Source organism: Hyla sarda, chromosome 11 (genome assembly GCF_029499605.1).
Source record: "Hyla sarda isolate aHylSar1 chromosome 11, aHylSar1.hap1, whole genome shotgun sequence".
Classification (NCBI taxonomy): domain Eukaryota; kingdom Metazoa; phylum Chordata; class Amphibia; order Anura; family Hylidae; genus Hyla; species Hyla sarda.
In genome coordinates this window covers 32,987,739-33,004,202 of record NC_079199.1, presented here as the reverse complement: position 1 = coordinate 33,004,202, position 16,464 = coordinate 32,987,739, and the positions used below count along the sequence as shown (strand labels likewise).

The 16,464-nt window shown below is 41.0% G+C and overlaps 1 protein-coding gene across 5 annotated transcripts in view; it reads right to left on the bottom strand.

The window, feature by feature from the left end:
* SPTB (spectrin beta, erythrocytic) overlaps positions 1-16,464 on the bottom strand; it is a 100,587-nt gene continuing 84,123 nt past the window's right edge. For 3 of the 5 annotated variants that reach the window (XM_056546554.1, XM_056546553.1, XM_056546555.1), the window contains 9 exons: positions 15,105-15,243; positions 13,942-14,026; positions 10,416-10,612; positions 8,814-8,911; positions 7,603-7,672; positions 6,821-7,092; positions 4,635-4,808; positions 2,078-2,120; positions 8-1,226 (listed from right to left, as the gene is read on the bottom strand). In XM_056546554.1, the coding sequence (XP_056402529.1) occupies positions 1,065-1,226; positions 2,078-2,120; positions 4,635-4,808; positions 6,821-7,092; positions 7,603-7,672; positions 8,814-8,911; positions 10,416-10,612; positions 13,942-14,026; positions 15,105-15,243 (1,240 nt within the window). In that variant the 3' untranslated portion in view covers positions 8-1,064. Of the gene's footprint in view, positions 1,227-2,077; positions 2,121-4,634; positions 4,809-6,820; positions 7,093-7,602; positions 7,673-8,813; positions 8,912-10,415; positions 10,613-13,941; positions 14,027-15,104; positions 15,244-16,464 lie in introns of all 5 variants that reach the window. The other 2 variants (XM_056546556.1, XM_056546557.1) reach the window with 2 other exon arrangements.

Sequence of the window (16,464 nt, the reverse complement as noted above, 5' to 3'; positions counted from 1 at the left end):
GCGCTGCCGGATAGCCGTTTATGCAATGGCCCCGACATACAAAAGCATCGTATGTTGATGCTGCCTTCAACATGCGATGGCCTCTGAGAGGCCATCGTATGTTGAAATGATCGTATGTCGGGGCCATCGTAGGTCGGGGGGGTCACTGTAATGCTTTAAGGTTAACTGGGATTGAGTGTTAGGTTACCTGTATATTTAGAAGTTCCTAACCTAACAAATCACCACCTTACTATGATAACTGCCAATAAAGTATGTGATCATTGCTTGTTTACAAGCGTAATTGGAATATGGCTGCTATTGGCCTAAGTGACATGACCTCTTGATCCTAATGATAAAAGTAGCCGCAGGACAATCTCCCCAATTGGAATCAATGGGCTGATGTCATCCAGTACAGCTCACTATATACAAGGACAGGATGATGGACTCCAATCTTGATGATGTCTGCCCAAGAGGACTGCAGGTATGTCCAGCCAACTAAACCAGACAGCAAAGGGCTGAAGTTAGCTTGCTACAGGATACAGTACAACTGTGTTTTTGCAATATTTTACTACAGCACATAACTACCACATGCAAGGGCTCTACCTGCTGGCAAATTGTCATGACCATGGAAATAACATTTGGGAAAAGCTGTGTGACATGCAAACTAAAATAAGCCATCCAATACTGCAGACAGGATGAGAATATATATTCTTGTAAAGTAAGGACCATTAGTTTAAATGCCTATATTGATACTGGCGCTCTCCACCATAACAAGTGGACGCATGCTACACACAGTTTACAATGCCATGTCCTGGAGTGAACCAATCCATCATTTGCTTGAAACTAGTGGCATTAATGTGGTGGTTTCTAGTGAATCGATATGGTATTGGTTTGGTCCAGAAAATCAGCATTTCTACTGTGTGTAAATGAAGGATCCACTTCTAGCAGGATCTCCCATCGTAGTGGTGTGATTTCAGGTGGTCAGAGATGCGGGTATGAGCCAACACCTTCCCAGGAACTGTAGTGCTCAGATGGTGTCCTGTTAGTTAGAAAGTAAACAGTACATGGCTTGGATTCTTTAAATACTATTTTTTAGATGGGAAGAGACTGAATCTTTTTTCTTTCTTCTCTGGCTTCATCTCTGTTACAGATGTGGAAGGTAGAGGCAGACTTTTAGACTTTGGTTTTTGATCGGATGTCTCTGCAATTGATGTTCTAAGGCTGTCAATCCAGGTTTGACGATCAGCCTAAAATATGCCAAAAAAAGAATTGTGAATGTAAATACAACAAAAGTTTATTAGTAGTAATTCATGTTAAATATACATACATGTGATGCTATGCTTTTAGGGGAGACTACTCTCTAAAGGGGGACATCTTTACAAGATCGTAAATGGAGGCAGTGTTAGGGCATTACTACATGGGGCTACACATGCTGTGAATGAGCAGCGATCTCTTACAATCTCTAGTAGTGTGTGAACGCATGGTGTCCGACCTCTAGAAACCCCCTGCTATTGTAAAAATGGGGACCCAGACGCTCTATTCATTCTCTATGGAGCCATCGGAGCTAGCTGAATATGCTGCCTGGCTATCATCAGCTAAATTCATTGAGGATATATGAAGCATGTGCTGACCCAGAGGAGTCGATTCCTCGTTTTCACAATTGCAGGAGGATCCCAGAGATCAGATCTCCTGCGATCAGACACTTATCCTGTGGATATAGGATATGTTTTTATTGCTGGTATACCCCTTTAATTAACCTATCACAAGGCTCGATTCATTGGCCGCACATCCCCTGTTACACTGACAGGTAAAAAAAAAATTGTTCCTTGGCAACACATTATTCCTTGGGAACAATCTCTTTCTCAACCTGTCAAAAAAAAGTGATCAGCTGATGAACGAGCCGGTTGTTGGCCCTATTACGCAGGGTATAGTCAGATGGTAATTCACTGTGTAATAGGGCCCTTAGTCTCTTCAGATTCTGGTTCAAGGCATTGTTTGGTGAGTATTTTTGGTGCTCAATAGGTTAACACATGAGGAATAACTTGTAGTAGTCTATATTTAAAGTGCACATGTCTCACAACAGATTTATTTAACGTACCTCATCTTTTGCCTGAAAGAGCCACTCATTGCCATCACTTAGCCTGAAAAACATGAGCACAATTTTACTGATGTTATTCATTTATCTGTATGTTCAAAATCATAAAGTACAATTGTCACCAGGATTTACCTCCTAAATCTATTTAACCATTTTTATCCACGGTCATGAGTGTCACAGCAAATCCTCTATATATATCCGTAGCGTATCCCACCCACTGCAGCATTATAGTGCTCCAACCAGTAAAGGCAGAAAGCTTGCTCACTCCCTTCCTCTTGTGATGACATGAAACACAAAGCGCTTCCTTGTGCGGGATCACCGGGAGAATTTCTACAGCTGAAAACATGGATTCGCTCACCTGGTGGGGTTGTGGAGAATCCAGGCACAACACTTACAATAGCGTGGATATAATGTAGCTGCTGCGGCTTCCCAAGGCTGAAGGACTCGGCGTGGTAGATCAGTGGAGCAAGGATAGGAGAGGACGGGAAGCTGGAATCGCGCTGCTAGATGGTCAAATGCACAAGGCAATAGGACGTGATGGAGATAAGGTATGTAATCTTTTATTTCTTTCATGCGACGCATTTCTGGGAAGAACCCTTTCATCAGGCATGGTGGTGATAAACAAAAAGTGGGTTTAAATACACAGGGAAAGGAATGACATCATCACCGGAAGTAAAAGATTGGAAAATATGTTGGAAAACAAGGAAAAAGGAATTATAGACTGGTGTAATTACAAAAAAAGGATACATATAAATAAATAGCAAACAGAATAAAAAAAACAACGTAAAATTGGATTATAAAAACGTACAAAAGACCTACAAAAATTAAGATTCTGTCCTTTCAATACATTCATTAAGACCCTCTGGCCAGAGTGTGTTAAACCGGAATATCCAAAAGGATTCCCGGTTTATAAGTTGCTGGAATCGATTTGGTGTCTCAGTGGCAATGGACTCGATGACACATCCCTTTATACAATCAGTGTCATCTATAGGATTTAAGCTGATATGTCGGGAGACACTGTGTTGCATAAACTGGGAATTAATGTTATGCCGGTGTTTGTTCATCCTCATACGTAAAGTCTGTACAGCTCTACCTATATAGCACAAACCGCACTTGCAGGTCAAAAGGTAGATTACGTAGGAGGAGGAACAGTTGAATGAAGATTTTATTGAAAACATTTCACCAGTGGAGGATGTTATAGTGTCGTATGTGTGGATAGTGTTGATGTGTCGTAATCTGGGATCCATTTACAACAGAGACATCTTTGAGATTCACAACAAAAAGTACCTAGGTTACCTAGGTCCCAGATTACGACACATCCACTATAACATCCTCCACTGGTGAAATGTTTTTAATAAAATCTTCATTCAACTGTTCATCCTCCTACGTAATCTACCTTTTGACCTGCAAGTGCGGTTTGCGCTATATAGGTAGAGCTGTACAGACTTTACGTATGAGGATGAACAAACACCGGCATAACATTAATTCACAGTTTATGCAACACAGTGTCTCCCGACATATCAGCTTAAATCATATAGATGACACTGATTGTATAAAGGGATGTGTCATCGAGTCCATTGCCACCGAGACACCAAATCGATTCCAGCGACTTATAAACCGGGAATCCTTTTGGATATTCCGGTTTAACACACTCTGGCCAGAGGGTCTTAATGAATGTATTGAAAGGACAGAATCTTAATTTTTTGTAGGTCTTTTGTACGTTTTTATAATCCAATTTTACGTTGTTTTTTTATTGTTTGCTATTTATTTATATGTATCCATTTTTGTAATTACTCCAGTCTATAATTCCTTTTTCCTTGTTTTCCAACATATTTTCCAATCTTTTACTACCGGTGATGGTGTCATTCCTTTCCCTGTGTATTTAAACCCGCTGTTTGTTTATCACCACCATGCCTGATGAAAGGGTTCTTCCCAGAAACGCGTCGCATGAAAGAAATAAAAGATTACATACCTTATCTCCATCACGTCCTATTGCCTTGTACATTTGACCATCTAGCAGCGCGATTCCAGCTTCCCGTCCTCTCCTATCCTTGCTCCACTGTTCCTCTTGTGATAGGACTTCTCAGTGAGCACCATAATGGTTGGAGACTGCACATATGCAAAGGAGCTGTATGTCGTCTACACAGGGCCAGTGCTGATTGACTGAGCGAACAGGTCTTTGTGCCAACGCAAGGAAGTGCTTTGCATTGGGACCAGGCTCCATGACAACAGCAGCATGAGAGCAGGGAAGGTAAGTATATGACTGTTTATCTTCTATTGAACTGCGCCATGAGCAAAGTTCTCCAGAATACCCCTTTAATTTAGATTAACATAATGGGCAGACTGAAGAGTCTTTAAATGCTAGGTGACAGCATAGTGTAAATTACAATAGTGTAAAGGCTAGCTGGGCATATGGCACTGAGAAGCTAGCAAAGCTGTACAATAGACAGTTGTACAGGAACAGTCACAACAACTATAAATATCAGTGAAGCTGTGATGGAAGCTTATGATAGAGCATTTCATGTCCCACAGTGTTGCACAGCATTATTTGCTACTTTACCTTAGCCTGAACACATGCTTTTTCTTTTTATAGTCCGCTACTGCTTCACAAGCCGCACTGCCCAGGAAAAGTGGTTCTTCACCTGGTAAAGTTTCATTCAGGGAAAAACTCTTGACATCTTTGTACAGATATAAGTCGTTATCCTTTAGGACACAGAAGACATTGTTCCAGGTCCTGAAAGGAAAGGAAGACACCAATAATACTTTTTCATGTTTTAGTATTGCTTTTAGGATTTTATATAAAGAAAATCTAAGCAAGTACAGTGATCCCTCAACTTACAATGGCCTCAACATACAATAGTTTCAACATACAATGGTATTTTCTGGACCATTGTAACTTGAAACCAGACTCAACATACAATGCTAGGGAATCTGCCAAACGTGTCAATGGCCGGAAGAACCAACCAATCAGAATGGATATTTCACTGGTAAAACCCGTGTATTCCTAAAGTGCATGCACTGACTGGTGTCTGGTAGCGCCCCCTACAGTACAGGGAGGTATTACATGTGCTGTACTCTTTACCTGTGCCAGGGTTAGCTGCTCCTTTGGACATCAGGTGGGGGCGGCTCCATTTTCCTTCTTTTAGGACATTGTGTGTTCTGTACAGGACCCTGAAGAAGCTTCTGTCCTCTACATAGACCAGTGTTTCCCAAAGAGGTTGCCTCCAGCTGTTGCAAAACTACAACTGCCAGCATGCCCGGACAGCCTTTGGCTGTCCGGGCATGCTGGGAGTTGTAGTTTTGCAACAGCTGGAGGCACCCTGGTTGGGAAACACTGAAATAGACAGTGATTACAGCTCCCAGCAGATCTTTCTTACTTTTATATGTAAGGACTTGCTTTATCTGTATTAGTTATCTACTTTATTTTTCTTTAATCCTCACTTTTTCCTATTTTTGGATGACATTTTGGGGGCTTCAGAACCAATTACCAGGTTTCCATAGAGTTATGATCTCAACATACAATGGTTTCAACATACAATGGTCGTCCTGGAACCAATTAATATTGTAACTTGAGGGACCACTGTATTGATTCCTCAAATTTTAGATGGGGGTACAACATCATAAGAAGTGGACTCTATTAGGATTCTATCGCCTATATTCAAATATGCATCCGACCGGTTGCCAATATGACTTCTAGCTGATAGTTCGCATGGATAGCAGATCTCTATTTGGACATAGTGTTAGTGATATTCCTACCTGGACACACCAGTTCCTGCTAAAAACGTTTGGGGGGAAAAAAAAAACCCTAAGGGTACATTCCCACACGGCGTATTTGCTGCGTATTTGCTGCTGCGTATTTTATTTTCTCTGTTGAAGTCAATGGGTAGGAAAATACACAGCACCAAATACGCAGCAAAATACGGAGCAAAATACGCCGTGTGGGAACGTACCCTAAAAGCCACATTAGAAGTTACACAGGTGAAGCTCCAGAAGACAACAGTGCTGGCAATTCTCTAATAAGATACAGATGGATGCTATAGAAGGCAATGGATCTCCTCCAAGACTGTCTAAAAGCCTTATTATGGTGAATATTTTTACAAAACCAGTGGTGGGTCCAAAACTCAAAAATATGTGCAAATCTTTCCATTGTGTTCATTTTTTCTTTGTGGGTTCCATTTCCTGTTTTGTCTTGAAATACTGATTAAAATACTATGTGAGAACAAGCTGTTCGGACATTTTTTTTTTATATATATATATATACAAAACACTGCTGAAAATGTCAGCTGATCCTTTGATCTGTCTTTTGGATTTGTCTGTCTTGTGCAGTTTTTTGAAATGTTTTGTTACAGCAAATGGTATTTTGCAATATGCAAACCAGATGGTTTCTGGGACTACAAAAGCCCCCCAAAAAACATGAATGGGAATTACAAGTAATTTTTTTTTATTGGGTTTAATAGAACTGAAAACTCAAAAATAATGTTTTTTTTTGTGTGACTTTTTTGTGCTGTGTGTGAACATGGCCTAAGATTGCATAGATGAATGGTTTGCATAATCTGCCAGTGACCTGAGTGTGGCAGCACGTGTGTAGATTTAACGTAATATGATTTATAGCATTGCATACCATAAAGATATCCAAAAGCTAACATTTTTATGCATAGAGAGACCTTTAACCCGCCATAAAATGTAACTGCTCTGCATCCAATGAGGTATTGCACATGTATCTCAATCATATTCCGAGTATTGTACCTGTTTTGTGCTTTCTTTAGTGGTCCTTCCAGGTCGTGTTTTCTGAATAAGGTTCCTTGCATATGAACACTGACAGAACTAGGCAGACTTGCTGGAAGAGTTGCGATCTCTTCAGTTACGATGACAGTTGGGTGCAGCACGCTGTACTCTGCCGCACCTGCCCCTTCAGTCTCTTGCTCCTCTGTTGAAGTCTTCCACTCTTCTACTGTCACTTGTGTCTCTTCTATAACATCATGTCTGCTAGGCAATTCATGTTCTATTACTTCTCGTTCCTGTAATATACCAATATGAGGCAAACGTCACAAAATATCATCTGATCATTCCTGCCGGCAGGATTCCGGGAAGCGACTCCCTAAAAATGCTAAACTTTTTAAAAAGAATAAAGTAGAAGTCTTTGGGTCAAAAATGTTCCAGGCAAATGTCACATACATTTGTATAATTAAAAGGCAGTGATAGTAAATGGCTTTAAAGGGATTATGAAAGATTAGGACAACAATGACATATCTTCTGGAAACAGCGCCACACTTGTCCTCTGCTTATGAGTGGTATTGCCATGTGATACTGCCTGTATTGCACTGCGAAGCTACTATGACCAAGATCCACCAGTAGACAGAAATCCATCAATATGACAGCCAAAGCAACTTGTGGGTCGCAGCACAATTGCATCGCAGTACGACACAGCAATCTTTGGCCGCACGGCCTGGGGTCACAGACAAAATTGCCTCAGCCTTCTTGCAAAAATAAATTGTACACAAAAACAATAAGGCTAAAATAAAGCTTACCTCTTCTGGTTCCTCCACTGCTTGGCTGAGAGTCGGTTCCAAATATTCTATTTCATCTTTTGGTTGAACACTGGGAAAAGATTAATCATAAATCATTTCTTCATCTGCATTCCCTGATATTTTATTGTCAGTAACAACACATTAAAATGTAATCGGTCCTAGTAATCAGGTCGAAAGGGGAGAAAAGGGAGGGCGCTTCTTGGTGTGATAAAAGAGAGATACTCAGTATAAAAATGAAATAAGACAGCGGCTCACCAGATTTGGTCGTGTAACGTCATAAACAACAATGGTAAGCGCATCAAGAGGTAGTGTATCCGCAGCCCTCCGGCTAGGCAAGGTATTCAATCGGTTTGGCTTCAAGGAGAACGCCGGCTCCACGTGGCCCAAGATACAAAAGGAATGGAGATCAGATAAGATCGAGGTAGTTTATTTCCCAAAATGTAACGTGTTTCGCTGCAGGAAAGCAGCTTCATCAGGCATTATGCCTGATGAAGCTGCTTTCCTGCAGCGAAACGGGTTGCATCTCGGGAAATAAACTACCTCGATTTTATCTGATCTCCTTTCCTTTTTGTATCCTGCACCACATGGAGCCGGCATTCTTGAAGCCAAACCGATTGAATACCTAGTAATCAGGTGACTGTTGTGCATCCAGCTTTAGAAACCTCTTTTGCTACTATTGCTGGGGAACGCTGCATGCAATATATACTTACCCTGTAGGATCCATTATGGGAATGTACAGGACTGGATAACTACATGACTTGCACCCATGTTAACATTTTCAGCACAGCTACACATGCATGTTTATAGGGAATATGGGTCTTAAATTCTATTGTCTATGCTCAGCTATAATAACAGGGCTTATAAGGTGAGTGACATACTGTATTTTACAAACTATTTTCTAGCTCCTGTTCTGCAGGTAGCTATATTGAAAGCAGATCTGTCTACAACAGATCCACATCATTATGACATGTAAAGGGTCACTCCCAATGGCAGATAGGTCCCCTTCACAGTGAATATGACTTATAGATGCACTTACCAAAGAATGAAGTTCCTTAAAGAAGACTTGTAAGTACAAAATCATAAGATAAGATCTAAACCTTTTTGTACTACTATAATCTTTTGTACATCTCAGCAGCTGCCTTGTTATTGATCGTCCCCACCGTAACACATGATTATTTTAATAATAATTAAGGATTATTCTTGGCTCTTACTGAATTTCTGCCTGGACCTCTCTTGTTTCAGCATCAGCTGCCATTGTCATTTGTTGCATCATGGCATCCTGGTATTTACGTATTTCCAGCAATTCCAACTGAAAAAGTAAAATATAATATAAATGTGTCATTAAGGGTCTGCGACAAGCAATATGGTGGCAGACAACCAGTACGATGTATTAATTATGTGGCACGTTCACATGGTGGAATTTCAAACAGTTTTCAGTGATGATTCTTTTTGTATTCTGCTTTAAAATCAATGGGAATTCTGTGTGACAATGTTTTCAATGGGATTCTGCACTGTAGTTTATACGGCATGGATTTTTCTGACCTGCTGACTATGTGGAAATCACACTCACCCATAACATGGGCCTAATCTGCATCCAAAACTATAGCAAATTCCCCAGAATTAGAGTGAAAATCCACCAAATAAGGCTCTGTGCAGACTGGAATTTTCCATTAGAAAAATACTTCGCAATCTAAAACTTATCCCCTATCCTTTAGATAAGGGATACGTTTTCCATCATGATATATCTCCTTTCATGTTTTTTCATTCTAGGAATGTATCTAACCCGGTTTTGAAGCTTTCAACCGTTCCTGAGGTAGACCGTTCTATAAATTCACAGTTCTTATTGTAAAGAAGGCTTGTTGCCCCTGGAGACTAAACCTTTTTTCTATAGACGGAGGGAGTGCCCCCTTGTCTTTTAAAAGGGTTTTAGCTGGAACAGTTTTTCCCCATATTTTTTTCAACGGGCCATTTATATACTTAAAGGAGTGCTCCAGGATAGAAAAATTGTCCTCCATACTGCTGACAGTAAAAAAATAAAGAGATACATACCTTCCTTCGGTCCCCCGGTGCCTCCAGTAACCGGCTTTGGTCTACGCCACAATCCTCTTCCTGGTTGCCGGTGGTCGGTGAGTCATACTGCACTCAGCCAATTACCGCCTGCAGCGAAGTCCCGAGTCAGCCGGCGATAGGCTGAGCGGCAATGTGACATTTTCAGCCCCGGCACATGCTGCCGGGGGCCGAAAACTTCACACTGCGGCTCAGCCTATCGCTGGCCGAGTCGGGACTTCGCTGCGGCCAGTGATTGGCTGAGTGCAGTATGACTCACCGACCACCGGCAACCAGGAAGAGGATTGCGGCAGAGACCAGAGTGGGTTACCGGAGGCACCGGGGGAGCGAAGGACGGTATGTATCTCTTTATTTTTTTTTTTTTTCGGCAGTATGGAGGACAATTTTTCTATCCTGCAGTACTCCTTTAAATAAGTGGGTCATATCCCCCCTTAAATGTCTGTTCCCAAGACTAAACAAATGTATATCTTTGAAATTTTCCTCAAAGCTTAGATGTTCTCAAAGAAGAATAAATATCACCTGTTGCTCTATCTCGCAATAACACTCGAGTAGCAATATATCTATTTCTATGTATCTATATACCCTGAAGCATTGCTGGGAGTTGGACAGCTGAAGACCCCGGCTATAAGTCAGCTGTGCTGAGCTTGATCTGCTGGTGCCCTCATCTACGACTTCCATTCATTCAAAAGGGAGCTGTACGATGGGCAGCTGGTGTGGCGTTTCAGTGTATCAGGTTACAATCGTACCGTAGTCAACCTTTCGAGTGCTGCAAATCTTTCTTCCCATGTCGCCGTGGATTTCTCAAAGGCTTCATGCTTTTTAAGTAACTTCTCCACGTCATCCACGCTGTTTCCAACATGCGTGGCCAACAAGTAGGGCTCCTTCGCTATTAACCAGGCTTCTGCCATGGAGGCGTCTCTTGCAAACTGACAAACTTCCAACACTAAGAAGAACAACATGAAGATATTGGCCGACATTTATCATTGTAGGTGTAAGTGAAGCATTTATTATTGTAGGTGTAAGTGAAGCATTTATCATTGTAGGTGTAAGTGACGCATTTATTATTGTAGGCGTAAGTGAAGCATTTTTCTTCCCCCTTTTTTTGTGTGCTGGTAATGTGTAGGAGCACCAAATTTTTTTAAATGGTCACAGAGCATTTGATAATTTTGTGCAGGTCACATTTTCTGAAATTTCTCTCTTCACATACACCAACAAGCTAAGCTAAGTCTGAGCTGGTGTAGTTTAGAGACTTTTCAGTGGCTTTGCGCCTTTTTTGCGCATTTTCACAAAAGGCGCAGTTCATAAAACCCTTCCATATCATGTGTATTGCCAAAATCAGTGGATTGCAATTCAAAATCATCAGAAATGTGTAAACAAAAAGGTGCAAATAAACCCTGCTTGCGCCTTTTCTGCGCATTTTGTAGACACAAAAAAACTGTCTAAAGACAATGATAAATGTCGGCCATAGTAATTATTGACCCTTACATGCAGCACAACAGGGTGGCTATATTTATGAATGTGGTGTCAATAACAGTGAGAATTACAATTTTAGGGACAAGTCCCCAAGGACTGCCCTAAACTAGAGACCACTTAACTAAATTATTAAAACTTAACTTTTATTACAACTATTTAATTATAAATTGTGCTTTTTGGTACCATAGTGAAAATTTTTTAAAAAGTCCAGTCATCCACTTTGTGACTACAAATGGGTCAATATTACCAATATGCTTTGTGATCAGTGTCACAGTGGGAAAATCTAGTTCTTACAGGCAGTGTTACCACCGCTGACTAGAAAGAACTCCCACCCAATTACATTATTGCTTTTGTGTCACTAGGATGCCGTTTTATAAAAACATTATAGCCCCTCCTGCTAACGTTTCGCCAGCGTACCCTGGCTTTTTCAAAGAAGTGAGGTGCCCCTAAAATTCTAATTTTCATTGTTTTGCCCTGAGACACTTAGGAGTATTTGATTGGTTTGAATAACAGTGAGAACCTTCAGAATGTATCTGTCATCTCTTCTGCTTGTTCTTATAGTCTATACCAGTGTTTTCCAACTGGTGTACCTTCAGCTGTTGCAAAACTATAACTCCCAGCATGGCCGGAAAGCCAAAGGCTCATTTTGGCTGTATAGACCAGTGTTTTCCAACCAGTATACTTCCAACTGTTGCGAAATGGCATGGCAGGCAAGTCTCTTGTAAGAACCTCTTTAGCTTGAATGGACAATTGCGTGATCACTTGCTAAAGCTTTACAAAAGTTAATCTTGTAAAGAGTTAAAGGGGTACTCCTGTGGAAAACTTTTTTTTTTTTTTTTAAATCAACTGGTGCCAGAAAGACAGATTTGTAAATCACTTCTATAAAAAAAAATCTAAATCTTTACAGTACTTTTTATGGTCTGAATACTACAGAGGATATGGTTTTCTTTTTGGAACACAGTGCTCTCTGCTGACATCATGACCACAGTGCTCTCTGCTGACATCATGACCACAGTGCTCTCTCTCTATCCATTTTAGGAACTGTCAAGAGCAGCATATGTTTACTATGGGGATTTTCTCCTACTCTGGACAGTTCTTAACTCCTTAAGGACGCAGGGTTTTTCCGTTTTTGCATTTTCATTTTTTCCTCATCACCTTCTAAAAATCATAATGCTTAAAATTTTGAACATAAAATTCCATATGATGGCTTATGTTTTGCGCAGCCAATTCTACTTTGCAGTGACATTAGTCATTTCAACCACAAACCCACGGCGAAATGGAAAAAAAATGAATTGTGTCATTTTCACAATGTCATTTTGTAACGTTTGGGGGCTTCTGTTTCTACGCAGTGCATATTTCGGTAAAAATGATACTTTATCTTTATTCTGTAGGTCCATACGATTAAAATGATACCCTACTTACATAGGTTGGATATTGTCGTACTTCGGAAAAAAATCATAACTACATGCAGGAAAATTTATATGTTAAAAATTCTCATCTTCTAACCCCTATAACTTTCTTATTTTTCCACGTATGGGCCGGTATGAGGGCTAATTTTTTGCGCCGTGTTCTGAAGTTTTTATCTGTACCATTTGTATTGATCTGACTTTTTGATCGCTTTTTATTCATTTTTTCATGATATGAAAAGCGACCAAAAATACGCTATTTTGGACTTTGGAATTTTTTTGTGCGTACGCCATTGACCGTGCGGTTTAATTAATGACATATTTTTATGGTTAGGACATTTCCACACGCGGCGATACCACATATGTTTATTTTAATTTACACAGTTTTATTTTTTTTTATGGGAAAAGGGGGGTGATTCAAACTTTTATTAGGGTAGGGCTTAAATGACCTTTGTTAACTATTTTTTTTTTCACTTTTTTTTTTAAAGTGTTATAGCTCCCATAGGGACCTATAACACTGCACACACTGATCTTCTATGCTGATCCGTGCAAAGCCATAGTTTTGCATGGATCAGCGAGATAGGGGCTCGATTGCTCAAGCCTGTAGCTCAGGCTTGGAGCAATCAATCCCCGATCGGACGCGACGGAGCAAGCTAAGGGGGTCTCCGCTCGCGTCCTAGCTGATCGGGACATCGCCATTTTATCGCGATGTCCTGATCAGCCCGACTGAGCTGCCGGGAAGCGTTTACTTTCACTTTCAGAAGTGGTGGTCAACTTTGATCGCCGCGTCTGAAGGTTTAATAGCGCGCGGCACAATGATCAGCGCCGCGCGCTGTTAGCCCAGGGTCCCAGCTATGACTAGCTGCCGGGACCGACCCGGTGTGATGCGGGGTCACGGTGTGACCCCGTTTTAAACACCGGGATCGGGCGTAGGGCGTACAGGTACGGCCTACGTCCTTAACAGTTTAAAATGGACAGAAATGTCAGCAGAGAACTCAAAAAGAAAACCATTTCCTCTGTAGCATTCAGCAGCTAATAAGTACTGGAAGGATTAAGATTTTTTAATAGAAGTAATTTACAAATCTGTTTAACTTTCTGGCACCAGTTGATTTAAAAAAAAAAAAAAAAACGTTTCCACAGGAGTACCCCTTTAAGTTGCCAACTCTGTTCTAGTGTAGGTCAGAAATGCTGTATTTTTCTGTGAATTTGCTGCTGCATATTTTTCTACCCATCGAAGTCCATGGGTAGCAAAATCAGCTGCAGGAAATATGCAGAAAATACGGCACGTGTGACCCTACCCTAAATGGTGCCAACAGAAAGGTAAAGGGTAATTTGTGCAAAGTGAAGATTTTCTCTCTGACCACTGGGTGGCACTGTATTTGTGTTTACTCACAAACATTGAGCCATTCCCATCGCTTGTCCCATCTGTCCATCATCTCTGCTCTTCTTTCCGCAAGTTCTCCAAGCTTTTCCTTTATCTGTTAAACAAATGGATTATAGGATACTATCAGACAAGATCATGTACATACTATTCTGCATATGTAGAGCAGGATAATTATTAAAAAAAAGATAATACTAAGCTTGACTTATAAAAAATAATGGTGTTTGGTGGATGCAACAATGATGTAAAAATATCACAATATTGAAGTACTGTGAGCACTACTTTGTGTACTGCCTGCCACCCAGCTTTTCCAGCCTTAGATCTGTTTGATAAAATAGCCATAATGGAGCTTATTGGGAAAGCTAGGATTGAGACCTGGTGCGATCTAAACTTTTCACATGTCTGGCCAACATGTCAAAAGATTTTCTAAATGACAGTGACACTTTAAGGTTGTATTCACATGGGAGCGCATCTGCAGCGTATTTGAAACCGCGGATGAGCAGCCGGCACACACAGCGTTACAGCAGAACAATCTCCCTGCTGCTGCTGTCGTAGCTCTGTGTGTCCCCGCCTGGAGGCACCCTATGGGTCGGGTCTGACCACATCGTAAAATACGATGCGGATCTGTTACGTGTGACCCTAGCCTTGGGCCAGGTTTCCACACAGGTTTTTTTCTGGTGTTTTTTATTTTTTTTAATTGCCACTGCAGTTTTTGAGCCAAAGCCGGAAGCGGATTTAAAAGGAATGAGAAATATAGAGAAGGACTTATACTTCTCCTTCCCACTGGATCCACTTCAGACTTTGGCTCAAAAACTGCAGCGCCAGTTCCCCCCCCCCCCCCCCCCCCCCTCAAAAAAACGCCAGAAAAAATCTGTGTGGAAGCCAACGACTGTTCACACATTTCCATGGGTTCTGAATGGTATTGCAGCTCAGTTCTAATAAAGTAAATGGGTGCAGTACCGCACGAAACCTGTGGTCAGGAGTGGCTCTGTTTTATTAAAACAAAAGCATTGTCTACAGATCTCACAGCACACTGCAAGGCAACTAATAAACTGCTAGAAGGAATACACCATATTTCCACAGAAAAACCTCATAAAGACCAAACGCACAGAAGTTGCCTTTAAAATGTAGATGAATATTTATCACGTATACTATTTTAAGGATTGAGATTTTACCTCTTCTGAATCCGGGTGGTTACGAGCCAGCAGAGTTTCACCTAATTCAACACAGCTGCTATAAGTCGTGTTTCTGGCTTCAATTTCAGCCCTTAGTTCCTGATGGTATTTTATTAGGAACTCAACAGACGACACATCTCTGGGAATCAAAAAATAGTACATAAACAAATTTTTTGGCAAGCGATAAGTGCACCTGTTGGGTACATGCATCGGTGGCAACCACGTTATGGGATGAACCATTTATAAGACCTTAAAGGGGTATTCCAGTGAAAAATCAACTGGCTCCAGAATTTTAAACAGATATGTAAATTACTTCTATTAAAAAAAAAATCTTAATCCCACCAGTACTTATCAGCTGCTGAAGTTGAGTTGTTATTTTCTGTCTGGCAACAGCGCTCTCTGCTAACACCTCTGCTTGTCTCAGAAACTGTCCAGAGCAGGATAGGTTTGCTATGGGGATTTGCTCCTACTCTGGACAATTCCTGAGACAGAGGTGTCAGCAGAAAGAACTGTTGTCAGACAGAAAAGAACAACTCAACTTCAGCAGCTGATAAGTACTGGTAGGATTAAGATTTTTTTAATAGCAGTAATTTACAAATCTGTTTAATTTTCTGGAGCCAGTTGATATGAAAAAAATAGTTTTTCACTGGAATACGCCTTTAAAGGGGTACTCCACTGCCCCAGCATTCGGAACATTTTGTTCTGAACGCTGGGTACGGGCTGCGTGGGTCGTAATGTCACGCCCATGCTCCCTCGTGATGTCATGCCCCGCCCCTTCAATGCAAGTTTATGGGAGGGGCGTGGCAGCTGCATTGAGGGCAGTGCACAAAATGTACAAAATGTTCTGAACTCTGGGGAAGTGGAGTACCCCTTTAAGCCTGTAGCGATTTGTATCTGATCAACAAAACAGCATTCAAAACTAGATAGGACAGTAACTACTTTTGGGTTGTAAAGATGGATGCAACAAGAAACAGAAAGCCAAATATTATTGATGATGTACTTCATCAATTTACTACACTGCTCAAAAAAATAAAGGGAACACTAAGATAACACATCCTTGATCTGAATGAATGAACTAATCGTATGAAATACTTTCGTCTTTACATAGTAGAATGTGCTGACAACAAAATCACACAAAAATGATCAATGGAAATCAAATTTATCAACCCAAGGAGGTCTGGATATGGAGTCACACTCAAAATCAAAGTGGAAAACCCCACTACAGGCTGATCCACCTTTATGTAATGTCCTTAAAACAAGTCACAATGAGGCTCAGTAGTGTGTGTGGCCTCCACGTGCCCGTATGACCTCCCTACAACTCCTGGGCATGCTCCTGATGAGGTGGAGGATGGTCTCCTGA